Below are 19,085 nucleotides of genomic sequence, written 5' to 3'. Positions count from 1 at the left end.
ACTAGCACATTAATAATAACACAGGACTGGGAAAAGCCTTTTGAGTCATCTGTTCCAGCTGTGCACTCCTACAGGCAGCAGCACTACATTGTGCCTTCGTCAGACATTATCTTAAGGGCATTAGGTCTTAGAACGCTCCGGGGGAGGAGAAAGCAACCAGAAACTGAACTGCTCTGATATCTCCAAGTTCCCTTAACTATAAGCCTTGCTTAAAGCAATTCCTCCCTTTCATTGGCATTTAAATCCTTTGTATTTTAAACTAAATAAGCTCCCTTTTTGTGAGGAGGCTTTCCTTCTACAATCAACCCCAAATCCTTCTCCATGTTCTGCTTAGGATTTGTGTTTTCTGGACAAGGATAAGTATGACAACCTATCTTCAGGAAATTTTCTAACACCTTCTATTCCTGCTCACCATCAGGGAAACTCCATATATTGCAGATCAATGGACAAGACAGTCCATCCTATCAACAACTAGTTCATATCATTCTATCCTATACATTGAGGGAACTCTTTCCACCACCCTACCAAGATTAATTATTGAAATGGGAGAGTTTTTGGTTTTTTGTGGGTGTTTTTTTTTTTTTTTTTTTAATATATGTGCTTTATACTCCTACACATGATGGCTCTCTGCCCCCCCCCCCCATCACTGGCAGATATTGTTGGTATGCTCAGCTTTCTGAACATAGGCTATTAGTATACATGGTAGAAAATGATGCCTTGATATATTCCCCTGCACCCTCTTTTAGCAGCAGAAGTTGATAGGCTGCATTTATTGCTGACCTCTCTTTAGGAGTGTTATAAAAATGTAGACAAGTATTAAAGGTCCTTATGTGACATTACATCAAATGCTCTACTGCAAAGCTGACATCATTTCTTGCGATGCTTTCTTTCCCTCCCTCTCAATATTTTCTAGGAGTAGAAAGAATAATCTACTTTCAAAAAAGTACCACAGAATGTTGATAGGTCAGATCAAATTAACAGGTCTATAGAGCAGAGATCACGTTTCCTTCTCCTTCTGTAAGTAATGTTCAGTAGTCCTCAGCCCTGTGGCTCTATTTGACTGGCTTGCTTTGCCAAAGGATGTATTCAGCTAGAACACCATCCATGCAATGAGTCAAACAGAAATAAGCTAGCAACATATGGATCAAGGAAAAACACAGTGAGCACACAGACACTTCAGTAATGAAAAGACGCAAGGCTCATCAAGTCAGTTTATTGCACACTTTGCTTCTCCTCAGAAAACAAAGAAAGATTTGAACAAGATAACATCTCTTGTGTCTCTTTATGTAATAATTTACCATTTGTGAAACCTTATGAACTATTGTACAGACTAGATGGAAGTTAAGCTTCTGAACTGTTGGTGAACTTCCAGCTAAAAACCCTTAAGAGCTGGGGTTACATATAAGAGAAGTTACATATTTACAGCTTACTCCAGAGATCTTGTTACTCTATAACTGTTACACATGGCAGAAAGTCTGCGTTGAATTATAAATTAACACTTGCCTTAATTATCAAAGAAGATTTCACAATTATTACCTGAAACGTTGCCAAGATATATTTTGAGCACCCTAGACATGTGTCTGATCCAACAAACAGCAATAAAGCACTGGTACAGAATCTGGCGTGTGCTTGGCTTTCTAGTACTTCACTATGGTACATTACTAATATACAAAATCACTCACATTTTACTGTCACTGGACTTATTTACTGTGAAAGACTGAATTCCAGTCTGTAAGCTTTCTGTCTGCATATTTTTTGTTATCACAAAAGCTCTGTATGGAGGTTTACCTTCGCTGCTTTGGGGACAGGTAGAAAGCAACTGCCGAGATCTTGGTGATTATTTTCTGCTTAGAAATAAAAATTTTAAGATGACAACTGATAACAAGCTTGTAAAACCACATCCCTATCAGCATGAGGTCTGACAAACAACACTGTGTATACTTACGCTAAGCTGACAAGACACACACAAACAAGTGCAGGTAGAATCTATTTAGTATCCGTGTATTTAACCTATCAAACAAAAACTGCCTCCTCATTTCCTATGAGTTCACGATATCAGTCCCCACACACCTCAAAGGCTCTTATCAAGCTCCTTCTGAGCACAGTTCTGCTCTGGAGCGACAACTTCACACCCCTTCCCACCTCACCCTGCAAAGTGATAGGAATCCTATTTAGCTGTATTAAGAACAAATGAGCTGGATTTGAAGGATCTGAATACAGTCTCGATCTGCAGAAGTCAGACCAAAGTGTTCTGTTAAAAAACCTCTACAAAATTATCTTTGTATGCATCTGCTAAGGTGGCAGTCAGACCCCCTAACAACAGGGATTGAATGCAGACTGCAAAAAGAACAGCTTATGCCACACAAACTCTGGACAAAGAGTCTTCTCCATAAATCCTGGACAGTAGGTCACGTCTCAGAAACCATTAAAGCATGGCTGCCCTTCCACAGAGAGATAAAGAGATTTTTCCCACACCTACTCATGGCTTCCAGTATCACCTCCTGTTGTTTAAATACATCCAGGAAGAATGAAGGTTTAGCACTTCTTCAAAGAATTCAAAGACAGAAAGAATTCTTTCTTCTGCCCCCCCCCCCAAGTTTACAGAAACTGCAATGTAAGTTAATCTAACCTCTCCTTAACTAAGTTAAATTTAGCGTTACAGTGGCAGAACATCCACTGCTTATAACCCCAAGGATAAGCTTGCCTAGTCTCCTTCCAAAAGGTACAGCTAATAATCTTGGAAGTTCTTCACTGTGCTGTGTTTTAAGTACTGCCTCTGTTGGAAACAGACAGCAACAATCTACTCTGCTCTTCAGATTCCGAAGCTGCCTGCATCAATGAGTGGAGGCAGCTCCGTACCAGCCAGCTCCTCAAGGGAGTTACCGTTTCTAACTGCCAGTGTGGCAGCAGATTTCAAAGCAAAACAATCTGGGGGAAAAAAAAAAAAAAAAAAAACCAACCAAAAACCAACCAAACAACAACAAAAAAAACCCATGAGCAAACTGACGCAGGCGGGGGCTCAGAGGACAAAAAGAAAAAAAAAAAATTGATAGTATTCAAGTTTGTTCAATTAAAAAAAAAAAAAGAAAGAAAGAAAGAAAGGAGCAGAAACGCCTTAATGAAGACTGCTAGAGACCACCTGGCAACAGACCCAGCAGCAGCACTGTGGGGAACGGTACTATGATTTCCTGGGACTTAATTTTTTAATCAAACGAGGACCTGCCATTAAGCGTTCACAAATGCCAAGTGAGAGCCGGTGCAGTTTTGCCACCTCACGGACGCGGGAGCACAGTAAACCCTTCTTTCGGTGCCCCGCGAGCTCCGCGCGATCCCGGTCACGGCGCTCCGAGGGCAGTTCACCAACGCCCGCAGCCTCCCGCCGATGCCGGCTCCCTCCCGGACACAGCGGCGGACCGCCTTCGGCGGCCCCAGGGCGCGGTCCTCCCCTCCAACCGCCGCCAGGCGAGCGGCCCGACTTTCAGCATGGCTCCCTAGGGCGGTTCCGCGTTTGAACCGAGCCGCTCCAAGCGGCCGCTCGGTTGGTTCCGGAGCTTCCTCGCGGTTAAGTCCGCGCCCCACGGAGCTTCCCTAGGCGTCTCGGCAGAGCCCAGGCGCAGCAGACAAGAGCACCCGGGCAGCCCCCGCGCCTCGCTTACCGGTTTCGGCATTTTCAGCGCTGTCGATGCTTCCGCAGCTCCAGAGAGCAACGCTCATGCAGCAGCTGCCCCGCCTCAGCCGAGCGCCCCGCGAGGAGAAGGAGGAGAAGGAGGAGAAGGAGGAGGAGTGAGAGCCGCTCCCGGCCACGGCGACGGCACAACCCGCGAGTGCGGCGCCGACCGCCCGGCGGCGGTTAAGTACGCAGGTGGGGCTGCAGCAGTGACTCACCCGCCACCGGCCATTCCCCGCCGCTCCCCCCTGCGCTCTGCGAGCATGGGGCGGCCTCGCCCAGCGGCCCGACACCTCACCGGCCGCGCTTCGACACCTCGGGGCGCGGACTGGGGACCCCGGCCCGGGCGGGACCGCTCTCGGAGCGATGCAACAGGTGCGGCAGGCGGCACCCGGCAGGCAGAGGCGACCGCGCGGGCATTCCTGCCAGCGCCGCCCCCATGCCCGCGGGCGCGGCCTCTCTTCAGCCCTCAGCGGGAGACCCTCAGCGCAATATGGCGGCGGGCAGCGCTCCACCTGCTTCTGCCCCGAACCCTGACCCTGCGGCGGGGTTGGCGATTGTCAAGTTGGAGAGCGGGAGAGGGAAGAAAGGCCCTTCGGAGTTAGTGTGTAGGCGACTCGTGTGCTTGATCGCCAGTCTCTAAAAGGTGCTATTTCTTTGTTGTTATTTTTTTTTTCCGAAGCCCAAAATGAATTACTTCAAACAAAAGGCAGGATGGATTTTTGTATTAAAGCACATTTTCAGCATGAAATAAAAGTTTGAGAATCCACCGAAGTTTAGAAACGACAAAGTGAGAAGGCTGCTTCAGCCAGCTGTGCTCTTGCATCAAGATTGTGCAACCAACCAACCGATTCGTAGGCACGCAGACACAACGCACCGTGCCTGTGCCCCCTGTTCCTCCCCCTTCATCCACCGCCATGCTCCTGCAGAGCTCCCAGCTGCTTTACCTGCAGGAGCTGTGGCCTCCCGCCTGCTGGGGTGTGAGAACAGATCGTATTTACGTTGTCATGGGCAACGGACTATAGGACACAGGTCTTCCGGTGTGCCGGCAATGGCATGCAGGTGAGCCCTGAGATTAGGGAAACGTGCAGATCCAAGCTGCTGTCTTCAATGTCCTCATTTCAAGAAAAGGAACTGGAAGCTTCAAAACAAGGTAACAGCCAGCACATGTCAAAGATACAGGGCTGTGGAGACCCTGGGGTATGCCAAGGGATGGTAACAAAAACACAGTTCTGTGTTTTCCTACAGGTCCTGCAGCAGAGATGGTGCTAGGCACTCACTCATAGTGCCACGTTCAAATAAAAGAATCACCTTTGCTTCAGGTTTGAGAGAAGGGAGGGGAGCAGAGACTGATAGAACTCACAGCTATATTCCCTTCTTGTGTGTTCTTAGGAAACAGGAGAGGGCTTTACTGTAAAACTGAGCCATATGTGAAGCAGCTTGCAACAGCAGGTGAGAAAAAACAATCAAAGCTAAATGGCTTCTGAGGGAGATGAGGTAAAACATTTTTGGGAAACAGCTAGAGCCTCTGTTTTCAGATAGAACAATCCCACTGAGATAAACTTTAATCAGATTAATTTAACAACATATGGCTTGTGAGGAGACTTCCTCTTTTAAGCAATAAGTTTATGGTGGGACTCATGCCTTATTCAGTAGGATGGTACTGGATGTGGAGCAGACCAGAATATCACTGTTTTGGGCAGTCTGCTGAGCCCAAGAAACAATTGTAAGGAATACTGTAAGAACCTAGTTGTTGCCATTCTCACTCGGAATACTATGTGGTGGTCTTGGATTATTTTGTGGGGGCATATAGATGCGAGAAGCATATAGGTATTTTCATACCTTGCTGTTAATACCATATTTTGGCTTGATTGAAAAAAGAAGAATTTTTATTGCAGTTACCATTGCTTCCTAACTACAAAGAGGCAGAGGCAAAAGGAATTTAGGTGACTAATAGTTAAATGTGGCAACATACAATCTCTAGGTTCCTGTTTGCCACAGCACATAACCCTGTGCCATTCTTCCACAATCACCTGCAATATATGGGGAAAGATAGATACCTCAGTGGTATCCATAACTACCAGCTTACTCAACACCACTCCACCCAAACCCAACCAACGAGAACATGTTGAACCCATACAGGCAGTACTGTCATCTGTGGAAGGGGAAAGAACAATTGCCATGTTGGAGCGTTCGTTAGAGACCCTTAGCCTCCTTGCTGGGCTTTTGCCTTTTGCAAGATGTGTTTTCAAACCACCTTGGCTACAGAGCACTGTGAGTTGCTAAACTCTCAGTTCAGCAGGGCAGCAAGTTGTTTTTTTTACAGTGAGAAACTCTCTTCTGGGTCCCTGAGTTTCTTCCTTTACATTTCACTCTCTACTTCCCTCCTAAATGGAGGGGAAGGTATATAAGGCTACCTCTTCCTTCCTTTTTATACAAAAAAAATCTATTCATCCTTTGCAGACACAGTAAAACCAGACTAGATCACATCTCCAGAGAGGAGATGAAAGCTCTCACTTCTGTGGCTTTCTTGACAGTGTCCTGACAGTCAGCACGCTGAATTTTTGGAGCATGGGCATCATGTGTGATACTGATAAGCACTATCTGATAATGCTTATGGACTGAATTGCCATTTGAGTCAGGAGTGAAGGAACATGAGAGCAGGCATGAAATCAGCTCTCATCAGAACAGTCTAGGGCAGAAATATGAAAGAACAAATTCAAATGTAGAAGCTTGGGAAATTCACATATTAAAAAAAAAAAAGCAACAAAAATACACAGTTGGTTCTGGATTTAGACATTGGCTAAGCAGGAGAAAGCTTTTATAGGCACCCTAACTACAGCATTTTGTGCCAGAACTCACAATCGAGCATAAGAGCCAAATCAAAATGAAAGCCTTTAAGTTACAGGATTAACAGCTGCTCTGATCCAACACTTGTTCTTAACCTGCTCTATTAAGAGTATAGCATTACTAACAACTTACAGGAATTACTAAAGCAGGGGAGGTGATGAAAGGACCTAGATTGCTCAGCAGGTCAGTAGCAGGACCCAGTTTCTGTTTTCTTCCCTGTAACAGCTCCAGTGCCTTACTGCCCTCTAACCAAACTGTATTTTAAGATTTTTCATCTGTTTTAAGGAGAAAAACAATTTAATGTTGCTGTTCTGCTTGTAATAACATTTCAACTTGATGTAAAGCATTTATGAATTCAAAGAATTGAACAGAATTTTCTCAAGAAAATCGTATCAGTATAAAGTGGTTTTGCTTAACAGATCTGGCGCTAGCCATGTTTTAGTTAAAACACATCTTCCCAAATATGGTTACCCTGAAATTAGGAAGCAAGGACTCTTATGTCCTAAAAATACCATTATTGGTTGCCCACAAAAAAATCAATGGTCTCAGTAAGAGGCAGGTTTGAATTTCTTGTTTCTGAATATAGGAAGTGTTATCCAAATTTTCCAAACATGGTTGGAATAGTCTTGCAGCATCTCTGGTGATCTGTTTGCAGTTTTACTCCTGGGATTTTTTCTAACTGGAAACACAAGTGACTTACTTCTGACAACTTACAGGCCATGCATTCAGCGTAGCAGATAAAAGAAAGCATACCGCATTCTGACACTTTGTATAGGTTTAAAATGAAGAAGATCATTTTCTTTGTCAATTCTAAGAGCTGTAGGAGGAAAAGCAATCATATGGTATTACTGACAGTAGCTTCTGTTTCGTTGCGCATGACTGTGAATAGGCAGTTTATTCCCAGTTAGAATTCCTGAAACGCTGGCATTCCTGCACTGTCATGCTCCAGGAACAGTGGCCAAGGATCTGTTGAGTTCCAGTTCTGCTTGAACTGAGAGCTCCTTCCTTACTACCCACACTGAGCTTAATGAAAACCCGACAAATTCAGGTCACAGTGGACGACCGTTTTCTTTCAAAGCACTGTTGACATTCTCCAGGTCTCTTTTGTTTCTTTTGAAGGGGATATACATGGTAAAAGAGCTCAAAGCTTGTTCCTCATTTTCTGTTGTTCCTTAAATGAGAAGTTTCTGCCAAGTTCAATTAATGTGTTTTTCCAGTACGTGTGAGTTTGTGCTAAGAAATGGTTAGGTGAATTCAGGCCTGGAAATAAACGCTGTTAAATGATCCAACAGTTACATGCTGGAAGACCCTTATCTTTGCATTCTTTTTCTTTTTTTCAGGCTGCACCCACAATTGTTCCTTGAGATTACATGACGCTCTCCTTGACCATGATGGAGCTGTACAGGGACATACTAGATGAACACAGTTTAAACATGCATGTGATCAAGCAAGGAAAATCTATAATAATCGTCTCTGTAACTGAAATCCACCGTGAATTATTGATTTTATTAGTGAAAATAAATAGTAAAAAAAGCAATAAGAATTTGCTCAAACTGTTGAATGAGAAAAATCACATCACAGAGCATTGTTTAAAAATGTATTAAGTGACAATAGATGTTCACAATGTACTGGATTTGTAAAGATTATTCTACACATGTAAATCCAGCCGTGTTTGTCCAAGACTTGAAGCAAATGGAAACTAGGGGCAACACAGCTTTTACGTCTCAAAATGAAATAATGATCTTAATGCATACGATAAGAAAGGAAAGAGGAAGGGAGTTCCCCTGTACAGGTAATCTTTATTTTACCTTCATATCTTCCTTTGTGCTATTTTATTTGGAGTCTGATTAGAAGCAGAGCTCAGTGCCATGTATTTCAAATAACCCCCTGCAAGACTGAATTATTTCTACAGGGACCAGATCTTCTTTTTTTTTAAGCATCAAACCAGAGGTGTAAAAAGACAGTGTTGACAAAAAGAGCGGGTCAAATAATGTTGACCAACTTAGTTCATGTGCTTCACAAACGGAACGCAGATGTGTGCCTACAGCAGGCATGAGTAGTAAAGGGAGGTGAAGGCAAAAAAGTCTCCACTGGATGATAAAGAGAAAAAATCTACATCACTGACATTTCTATTGCTCTCACTGTAAGGATGATGCTGTAGGAATTCAAAAATAAAGTAACAAGCTATTTCCACTAGTGTCAAAATTCAGAATTTCAGGGCTAAAATAAGCACACAAAATAAAATGTACAATTAATGGATATCAAGTATATTTTCTTTTCCTGTGATATCATACTGACTCACAGCTTTTAAGATCAGAAGGACCATATTGTTTGACTTTCAGCGTAAAGTAAGCTGTTGAGTTTCACCCAGTGATTCTCAAATCAAGACTCTGTTAGAAAGGCCTTAAATCTCAGATTCAGGACTAATTGACAGTGATTCTACCACCTTTCTAGTTCTCTCCACAGCAAAGTGCTCGTTCACTATAAGTTGTGAAGTTGTTTGCACTGACTGTAATTGGTATTTGATTCCACTTCAGAAGGTGCCCTGTCAGTAATGCAATTTACAGTTAAATACTGAGGCAAGATCTAGTATGGTTCTTGCCTCGCCTGTCAGTGATATAAGATGTACAGTACGCTGATGTTTTATGCCAACTCACACAGTAGAAGAGGGTTTTCCCTCGTCTTTCCTAATTGAAACAAAAGGAACTGCTTGATGCAGAGGTTACTTGGTAAATCTCAGATGGTCCCTTTATTTCCTGTTTTCCACTCAGTACCATCTCCTCCATTTGTTTTCAGCATATTTTGCCTAGTTTCAAATATTTAAATACTCTGTGCAACAAGACCTTTCTCCCTTTGAACGCTTTGTAGCATAAGATTGGTTAGTGTTAATAAGTAATATCAGGATTGCTGCTTATAACTGGCATTACATCAGCCTTCCTACTCTGCCTCACCTGCTTCTTAGAGAAAAGAGCATTTCAAACTGATGTTAGGTGCAAAAGCTCTTTCTGCTCTCTACAGACTGCAGCTGTCCAGAGGCAATTCAGTCTGCACAACCAATGCAGAATCAGAAAAGAATATTCAATGGAGGCTTCTCTTGTGGATAAAGGAGGGTAATTTGGACCTTGGTATATGAGTAAGGCACTAAGCTGGAGGCTGAAGTACAAGAATCGTCCTATCTCTTGGGAAATCCTCTGTTTGCTTTGAGATAACAATAATGTTGAAAACAGGCGGGCACCAATAAATATGTAAGACCAAATACAAAGCAGGTAGAAGCAGAGAGACATTGCTAAACAAAGCAGAACACTGCCAACTTTCACTAGATCTGAATTCTAACTCTGATATTTTGTAAGGACTTACCTAGAACTGTACCTCAATTAAATATTCATTCATGAGAAAAAGCTATTTGTGTTTCACAGCAAACAGCTAGCTCATTTACAATTTACAAGTGGATACATATGTCCTTAATTAGTTTTCAATGACCTTGCTATACAGTGAGGGCAAACTAAATTCATTTTATATCAAGGCTGCAGATGGAGTCACCTTATCTAATCAGCCCCAGCTACCTTAAGGCCAGTAACTCAGAAACAAAGAGGCTACCATTCGCAGTAACTTCTATGAGGCCTCACTGGAGGAGAAGGGGATCAGGTTGGTTATTGCTCACCTCCCATACTGAGGCATTCAGGTAACCTGAAACAAAGGGAGTTTTCAGTGCTTCCCAGTGACACACCTAGCTTGTGAAGTAATTACCTCTGACGCATGACACAAAAGATAAACACCGAGTCCTGTAACGTGTTGACTAGCAACTCCTCAAAACACCTTGGAAAATAGTATAATTACACTATTTTAAAATAGCAGGTGAATTTCACCTGTCTGCAGTAGGTAACTCAGGAGCTAGGTACTAATTGAGTACCACTTGAACCTTTGAATGCTGCCTCAGATGTTACCACCATGACTTACATCACATACAGATGTGATTTGCTCCTAGGCAGAATGCAGCTCAGCTTTGTTTCACTTACTAATAGGCTGATTTTCTTTAAAAGGCTGCATGATGAATCCTTTGGTCTCATTTAATAAAAGACAAAAGGAAGGTGAGAGGGAAAATCTATTTGGTTACACATAACATGTAACCTTATGATCACCTTTTGTGCCAGGTTTCATCCACGTACCCTCCCAGTAATTGCTAGGAATGCTTTTGGAGTCAGATTTGCTGGTCCATGGCTCTGACTTGACATTCAAGCACTTACAGTGTGGGAGGATAAGGGTGAGCTGCTGCTGGACACAAGAAGCAGGGTATTGTGTCCTTCTACCTGGTATCTGTTGAGGCAGAGGATCTGGTGACCCCAGAGCTGATAGTTCATGAGCTAATTGTTTGGTATGTTTAATTATCTTGGTGTGGTAAATCATAGTAGTTGCAGCAATCAAACATGAAGTAGAGTTTCTGTATCCAATTGGTTTGCTTCTTTTTCCCAACAATGTCATTTGGCCTTGCAGATCTGAGACCAGGAGCTTATGAGCTGGAAACATCTTGTAGACACAAGTGAACCTTGTTAGTCCAAAAGCATATATACACTGCTATGGCCTTCTAAGAAACTGGGTTGCTCTGTGTTGGCCTCCCTGACTGTGGTCTGTGTGCCAGGACAGATATCAATCATAGTTTTCTTTTGCAAAGTTCAGCTTCAAGGTCAAACATGATTCTTGTGTGGATGTGGTTGATGTAAGGGCTTATTACTGGGCCATACCAGGTAATGCGGCCTGGTTTGACACAGCGCATTGAAACACAGACTTCCTAGGTGTGACCTCAATTCAGAGTGTCCAAGCACTTTGGGCATGGAGCCATGAGCAGCTTCTTGGCTACTGTCAGTGAGAAACTGGTCTTTGAGGCTGGTTTGCAAGAGCCTGCAAGAAGGGTTCAGCAGTCCATGCAGACACAGCAGGCCTGGCTTGCAAAGCAGTTCTGTTGCCAAGCCCTCCGTGGCTGCTCTGCAACACAGGACAGCAGCACTGAGAAGAGTGGGAAGACCAACAGTCCTGAGTTTAGCTATTTGCTTCACCAGCCTTATGCTATGAGACAGGAGAATGCCAAACGGGCCTTAGAAACGACAACAAAACCGGGTGTGAATGTGTGGCTGAATCACGGGGTGGAGTAAGAGCTGGATGTCCTTGTGAAGAATGCCACCCGTCAGTCCCTATGTGGGGACCCCCTGCACAGGAGGTGTGCCGGGGAGGAGCTACCAGCATCCTGGAGACCTGCAGCTAGGGCGTCACAAGAAAGCAATGTGGACAGGACTCAAGAAAGCTCTCTTGGCTGTCAAGCAGCATTTCATCCAAACTGTTTCTTTCTGAGCACAACTGCCTCCAGCAACACAGCCTTTTTTTCCCCAGTTTTATTCAAACCAGTAGCAACTCTCCTGCTCCTTTTAGGAGACTGTCTGATAGTAAGCAATGTCACAGCAAAGAACACTTTTTTACTGTACTGCTGATATCTAAACGTGCTCTTTCCTTGCATTACTCTCTACCCTCTACCCCTATTGCCTGAAATAGCTGCTCACTCATCACTATAGTGGGTTTAGCTGTGTTGTACGGATCTGTACAGATAAGAAACAATAACCTTTAGATAACAGAACAGACTCTTGCACAAAGTTCCTCCTTGTCTCAGAGTTCAGTCTGCACCCTTATTTTGAAGGAAAAAAAAAAAGGAAAAAAAAAGGAAAAAAAATATTTTGTACAGGAATTATGTTAAAATGCAGCATACAATATAGTAATGCAGTGCTTAAGGACTTTTGACATAGCATTGTTGTTTCAAGTAAGATTATGGAGACCATTTCACCATAGTAGCCAGTGGGTAGTATTTGAAATGATTTCTTTTTCTACGCTTCAACAAGCAATTATGTTTCAAATGCCACTGTTCAGCAATGGTGAGTAAATAAGAAGTAAGGAAAAGTTTTGTTTGCTTTTGCAGGTGTTAAATTTCAGCAGAACAATCTAACTCAAACAAAGCCCTAAACAAAAGTTATTGGCATTCCTATCTGACAACCTGAGTTTCACAGTAGACAAGGCAAATAATCTAAATTCTCTCTCCTAGCCCTGAAATCTCTGACCAGTGATATTAACCATGGCTGTAAAATTGAGGCTGAGGTTTTTAATTTTGAGTATAATGTTTTTCTTTGAGTTGTTAATGCTTCAGAAAAACAATTGCAGCAACTGTGTGTGCTTAAACAATGTATTTCTGTAATTAGTATCCCTAAAGAACCCAGTGAAAATTGCACTGACAAGCACACTGCAGGGTTGAGATGTGAATGTAGGTTGTTTTCCTGTTCTTCTAATAAACACAGCTTTTCCTCCCTTGAGAAGAAATGCAGTGCTGCATATCCAGCACCCAGATGGATTCCAACTCACAGCCTAAAAGCAATCTCAGAACATTAGGAAAAAAGGTAAGTGGATCATTTTTAGACCAAGAAACTAATTCTGTGGAACCTATTTATGGAAACTCAGCTGTAGTGAAACTACTTGCAGAGAGGAGAATGAAAGCTCCAAGTGGTGCTTGTGAGTGCACCCCTTCCCACAGCTCTCAAACTTGCAGTCCTGCCTCAGTGCCAAAGCCCTGCAGTCCAGATCAGGCCAGTAATCCAGAGGTTTTGCAGAGAAAATTCTGTGACTTCAGCACAGGTTCCCATTGCAATTCTTAATTGGTTACTTTAGATTACTGTTTTAGCCAAGCCTTGTTAATGTGAAATGATAACCTTGAACTGTGTTTGTGGTTTAAGCATTATCCAAAGACCTGCACGCAGCATACAGGGACAAAGTCAGAAATTCTTTTGCACTCGTGTGAGGTCAGAGTCAGACTGATCTGTCAATCTGAGCATAGGATCACAGTAATCCACCTGTTTAATGGGCCTTATCAAACACTAGGTTTAGAGTTTGTGCATGCTCTTTTGCGTTTAGTAAGAGTTTACAGGTCCAATGCTGCTCCTTTTTGGTCATGGTGCTATTTCCTGATTTCTTCTGCAATCTTATCTAACACAGGTAAGGGTGGAAGAGGTAAGCTCTCTATTCTTTAGGGAACTAAGATGATACGAATAGAACAAACTAGGGGCTCAGCAACTATACTAATCTTGTTCCAATTGCCACTCTTTCTGAGAAGAAGTTATTACTAACATTCAACCCAAACCTCCTTTCTGCAACTTGAGGCCATTCGCTCAAGTCCTCTTGCTAGTGATCTGGGAGAAAAGGCTGACACACACCTTGCCACAGACTCCCTTCAGGCAGTTGTAGAGAACAATAAGGTCTCCCCTGAGCATCCTCTTTGCCACACTAAACAATCCCAGTTCCCTCAGCTGCTTTCCATAAGACTTTTGCTCCAGACCCCTCACAGCTTTGTTGCCCTTCTCTGAAAATGCTCCAGGGCCTCAATGTCTTTCTTGCAGTGAGGGGGGCAAAACTGAACACTGAAAACTGAAAAAGTACTTGAGGTGCAGCCTCACCAGTGCTGAGTACCATAGATGGATGATAACCTTTCTAGTCCTGCTGGCCTATGCTATTTGTGATACAAAATGATGTTTGGTGGCAGTGCTCACACAAGGGAGGTCAGGCAGTTTTGGCTATGCATAAGTAGAAACAAGGAAAGGGAAGGTAAATGTGAAGCTACTGTTTGAATTATTGAAGTTTCTCCTTCACCCCTTCTTCAAGGACTATTATTTACACAAGATTTCCAGCTTGGAGCTACATACCTCACAGCTACATCCTGCTTCCTGGGATCCTCAAAAGCCCGGCTGCTCTGCTCTGCTCCCTTATCCTTTTGCACCCTCTAATCCAACACTGCTTTTTTCTTTTCCTTTTTTTTTTTTTTTTTCCTTTTTTTTTCTGTCAGTGGTGCTACTGTGCAGTGCAGAGCCTTTGCTCCTCACCCCAGATGGGGAGGAAGCTATCTTGAGGTCCCTGATTCTCGCCTCAGATGAAGAGGGACAGGAGAGGGTGGTGGAGTGAGGCATAAACACTTCTTATTCCTAGGAAGGAAGGAAGGTGTGACTCACCCTGAATTTGTTTGAAAAACTCTTTCACCTGTCTATAGTCAGCAGCCAAGAAGGAGGTTTCTCAGGTAGAAATTGCTCAGAATTACCCATCCAGGCCTTGCGGCAATGACTGGGCATGGTGGGACTGAGAGCTTTGTTCTGTGCAAGCAGTTGATAAAACTCTTGCTATAAACAGGGTGTGCTGGCTGGAGGTGCTCCGTGCTGGGAACAGACTGCTGTGAGACACTTGAGGACCTTCACTGTCACAGCTGGATGGGGCAGCACGTGCAAGAGAGAAAGGGCCTGCTACAGCATTCAGTGAACGCTGTATTAACAGCGCAATAAGATTTACTATACTTCATGACTTTTTTCACTAATTATTAATACTCAATTAATATGGCCCCGAGCAGAATGTACTCCCAAGAAAGTAACTTATGGCCTGCTTTACAGGTGACATGTAAATACTTTGTTACATGAAGTACTGCATTTCTATGGGAGCACTGGCACACTCAAGTGAGCAAACACAACACTACAGAGGAAACCAAGCACTTTTAGTCCAGCCTAAGCACTCTCTGTTACCAGCCTGGAGCCACCTGAAAGTAAAGCAACATTGTTAATTTAAAAAAATGAGGAACTGAAAATGATTCCAACATGCTTTTTTAAACTCAGTGTTTCTCTTATTTTTATACAACTTCTGCTTCATGCAGCTTGAATACAGCATTAGAGAGACCCCAGCCTTACTCCAAAATGCTCATAAGTTTCAGTCATTGAAGAGCAGGCCCAGGATAGGCACCTGATAGCAAAAGGGTAAGAAAGGAAATACTAGGAACTGTGATTATTCCTCAACATTAGTGATAACTTACAACCATCTTAAAATACTCTTCAAAAATTGAAAGACATAATTGTACAGCTCCTATATTGACCTGTCCTATCTGGCTGAGTGTGAGAAAAAGATTCTCCTCCGTTCTTGTTCTCTGTATCACAGAGCAGGTTCCAAATTTCATTGCTTTTTTTTTTTTTTTTCTTTCTCCACAGGAGAAAAATGCTTGATTAATCCATACAGATTGAGTTAACAAGACAACCTCTCGGAACTGCAATTGTCAGTAAAAGTGATTTTCACATTGTAAGTCTCTGCTACATACAAGCTGCCTTGTTTTCTTGCATGTACGTAAGACCTTCTCAGACATTTGCTTTCTATCCTCCCACATTCTGGTGCAGTTCCTTCCCTTAATGACCCATGCATGCAAAATGACCTCTACGTTCTCCTCTATAAAACTGCACTGTTTCTGTCAACTCTGGAGCTCACATTTTTCTGATAAAAGCTGCAATTATTTTTCTATGCAGTAACATTTGGAACAAGCAACAGGACTGGCTTTGTAAACAGACTTTCAGACTCTCATTAGGTTGCCAACAGTTGGCTCTTGGTGGAAAAAAACCTATGCATGTGACAAATTCACTTCATTTAACCACCCTCTTAGAAGAGCCTTTTAGAAGAGCTGCCTTCTGAATGCAAAGACAGACTTCTACTCAGCCTACCTTTCCCTGTGCACTGCAAATTGCTTAATAATGAGGCAGGTAGAATCTGATTTTATGAAATTGATTATAAATATGTCAACAACTACAACCTAAAATTAGCACCTCTCATGACTACAACTTTCCTCACTTACCAGATGTTACAGTTCATTCTCTGACATCCTGGGGTCTGAGAAAATCGAGCTGTGCACTGCAGAGTTGGCCACTGCACTAGCAAGACAAAAACAGGACCTACATGATTTTTAAACACTACTCACAAATCCCTTGTTCTCCTGTAGTAGATGAGACTTCTAGTGAGAACAAAACTTCACTGGCATTCCTTGTTTGCTGGTGGTAGTAAAACTGCTGGTTCCAGTAACCTGCAATTATGACACTTAAGTGACAAAAAGCACGCAAGACCTGCACTAACAATGAAGTTTCACCGTTTTGATGTTGGGGAATGACCTGCACTTTACTTTTGACACAAGTCCTCATTTAATTCCTAGTGAAGTCAGTGGGAGCTGGAGAATCTGTGTTTGCTTCAGTTACAGGAGATAAGCCAAACATTCAAGGATTATTTTCCTAATATCAGCAGAAGTGCTCAGCTTGACCAAGTAGTTGATAGTCAGCTCAACAGTAGTAAAATTTGCATTCAAATACTACCTTTTGAAAGATATTAGCTGACAGATGGATTTGTAAGTACTCACGTTATTTTTAAACTGTAGCTAATTGAATCATTTGGGATGTATGGATCATTTCAAAATCACTCTTCAATGAAATAAGACTGAAATTATGTTGCATATATTTGAACCTTAATGTCAGTGAACCTTGACTTTCCAATCACTAGAAATTGTCTTAAAATTGTCTATTATTAATCTAAAAATTACCTTTTTTTCTGTTTGGATAGAGCAACCCAAAACAAATGACATGGACAGAGCTGACCAGATGAGGCAGATCTGTGTAAAAACAGCAAACTTTACTTTCTACTTCCTACCAAACTTTTTCCCAGTAAACACAATTCAACAGTGCGCCTCATCAAAAATCCTGTGAATCTTGACACACAGTGAGGTTGTGTTGCCAAATATATTAAAAGTCTTGAAAAATCTCTCACGGCTTTTTAATTAAACTCTATATGTGAGAGGCAAGAGATTCCTTGCTTTTATTGTCTAGATGCGATCATCAGTGATGGAAGCTCTGTGCAAAATCTGTATGCTGGTACTCCCATGGTATGGAATATGGAAATTTCTTCTGAAAGAAGAAGAAAACAATGATGCTGAGAAGAATGCATTTCTCTGTTCTTACAACAGTACTACGTATGTAAATACACATAAAAGCACAATACAGCTCTGAGTGTATAAAAGACTAGTAGCCAGGGTTGCTCTTTAGAAATTATGAGGAATTTTTATTACAAAGAACTAGCAGCAAATTATTAAAACAATTAAATACTTTCAAGAATAATTAGTTTCTTTAGGCAGTAACAGAAGGAGGTTCTGAAATGCTGTAACAGAAGTTGGACAAACAGAAAAAGTTTCTGCAAAGTTTATGTATTATGTTGTAACTCCACTTACCAAAAACATGATCTGAATCAGGATACAGTGTGAACTGATCCAGTCAAAATCCAAGTAAAATTTTACTGTAGATGCTAGCAGACAAGACTCTGAAAAGCCTTTCTTTCCTATCTGTGTGCTAAGGATGTGGTAGGTCTATCCTCTGGCAGAAGCCGTCCAGGATTCTTTTGGCTCAGGCTCCAGATTAACACAGATCATCTCTGCACAGACAAATTCCTTGGGAGATGAAGGGTTTACACAAGTATCACCAGGCCACACAAATATGTTGTTGCATTTCAAACCCGTTTCACTGCCAGAAATTTCAGTGTGTACAGACCTTCCTTTTGTTTAGGGATTTCCCACATCTATCTCCACACAGCTCAACTGTTGCATCCTTCCAATTACTACATCCAAGAACTCTGCAGATGGTGACTCCTGGAAGATTTAAGAGAGGTAATTATCTCTGCTTGGCAAGTCTTGTGCTAGGTTTGTCAAGCTAATACTTAAGTTGTGCCTTTTTCAGAGCACTGTCAAGTGAGACATTATTTTGTCTTATATAATGTCTCACATTATTTTAAAGTGATAACAGAATTTGATTAACTGAAGAAAAATCCACACCCATGGAAGAATACCAGGCAATTACAACCTGACTGTCCCAGTACAGACTAGCACACAGCATGTGTTGAGCTCTTTGACCACATAAAATAGCAATCTTATCTTTCTCTGTTCTCAGTAGTTTTCTGACCTTAGTATCAGATGCATACCAGCAGTCCTACTGGAAGCAAGAGGGATTGCAGCTACTGAAAGCATGCATCTCAACTATAATCACCAACTGTTTCTATAAATACAAAGTATGAAAATAACACGTCTTTTATCTGCCAGGTGTTCCGGCAGCTATTTTTGAGTGGCGCCAAGACCTGATAACATATTTAGCCTATGTGGTAAATGTTCACAAAGTGGTTGCACTATATGCCAAGAATAAATCTTCAGTGGCCTGAGCTGTGCCACCTCCTGCTCCTGTACTCTGTGCTGGTGAGACCTCACCTGGAGTACTGCATCCAGATATGGAAATCACAGAATGGCCAGGGTTGGAACAGACCTTAAGGATAATGAAGCTCCAACCCCCCTGCCACATGCAGGGCCACCAACCTTCCCATTTAATACTAGACCAGGCTGTCCAGGGCCCCATCCAATCTGGTCTTGAACACCTCCAGGAATGGGGCAATACAGGAGAGATATGGGCCTGCTGGAGCACATCCAGAGGAGGACCACAAAAATGATCCAAGGGATGAAACAACTCTCCTGCGAGAGTAGAGTTAGAGAGCTGAGGCCATTCAGCATGGAGAAGGCGAGAAGGCTCTGGGGAGACCTGAGAGCAGCCTTTCAGCATCTAAAGGGAAGCTACAGGAAAGACTCTTTATCACAGTCTGTTGTGCCAGGACAAGGGGAAATGACTTCAAGTGAAAAGATATGTGATTTTTACTAGATATAAGAAAAAAA

At 42.5% G+C, this 19,085-nt stretch overlaps 1 protein-coding gene and 2 long non-coding RNA genes across 4 annotated transcripts in view; 2 read left to right on the top strand and 1 right to left on the bottom strand.

Annotated features, from left to right (window-relative positions):
• EZR (ezrin) overlaps window positions 1–3,783 on the bottom strand; it is a 36,295-nt gene extending 32,512 nt beyond the window's left edge. The window contains exon 1 of the mRNA XM_048937220.1: window positions 3,657–3,783. Within this exon, the coding sequence (XP_048793177.1) occupies window positions 3,657–3,668 (12 nt within the window). The 5' untranslated portion in view covers window positions 3,669–3,783. The remainder of the gene's footprint in view (window positions 1–3,656) is intronic.
• Window positions 3,784–4,275: 492 nt separating this feature from the next.
• Window positions 4,276–8,776, top strand: LOC125689713 (uncharacterized). 2 transcript variants are annotated; one of them, XR_007375400.1, is made up of 3 exons: window positions 4,276–4,820; window positions 4,916–5,119; window positions 7,858–8,776. It is a non-coding gene; the product is annotated as an uncharacterized LOC125689713 (long non-coding RNA). The 2 variants fall into 2 exon arrangements; XR_007375399.1 differs by having other exon boundaries at window positions 4,276–5,119.
• A 4,544-nt stretch (window positions 8,777–13,320) lies between these two features.
• Window positions 13,321–17,202, top strand: LOC125689714 (uncharacterized). The gene is made up of 3 exons (XR_007375401.1): window positions 13,321–13,540; window positions 15,562–15,649; window positions 16,946–17,202. It is a non-coding gene; the product is annotated as an uncharacterized LOC125689714 (long non-coding RNA).
• Window positions 17,203–19,085: the final 1,883 nt, after the last annotated feature.

Source organism: Lagopus muta, chromosome 2 (genome assembly GCF_023343835.1).
Source record: "Lagopus muta isolate bLagMut1 chromosome 2, bLagMut1 primary, whole genome shotgun sequence".
Classification (NCBI taxonomy): Eukaryota; Metazoa; Chordata; class Aves; order Galliformes; family Phasianidae; genus Lagopus; species Lagopus muta.
The sequence above is the reverse complement of the archived record's forward strand: the minus strand, read 5'-3'. Positions and strand labels throughout refer to the sequence as shown.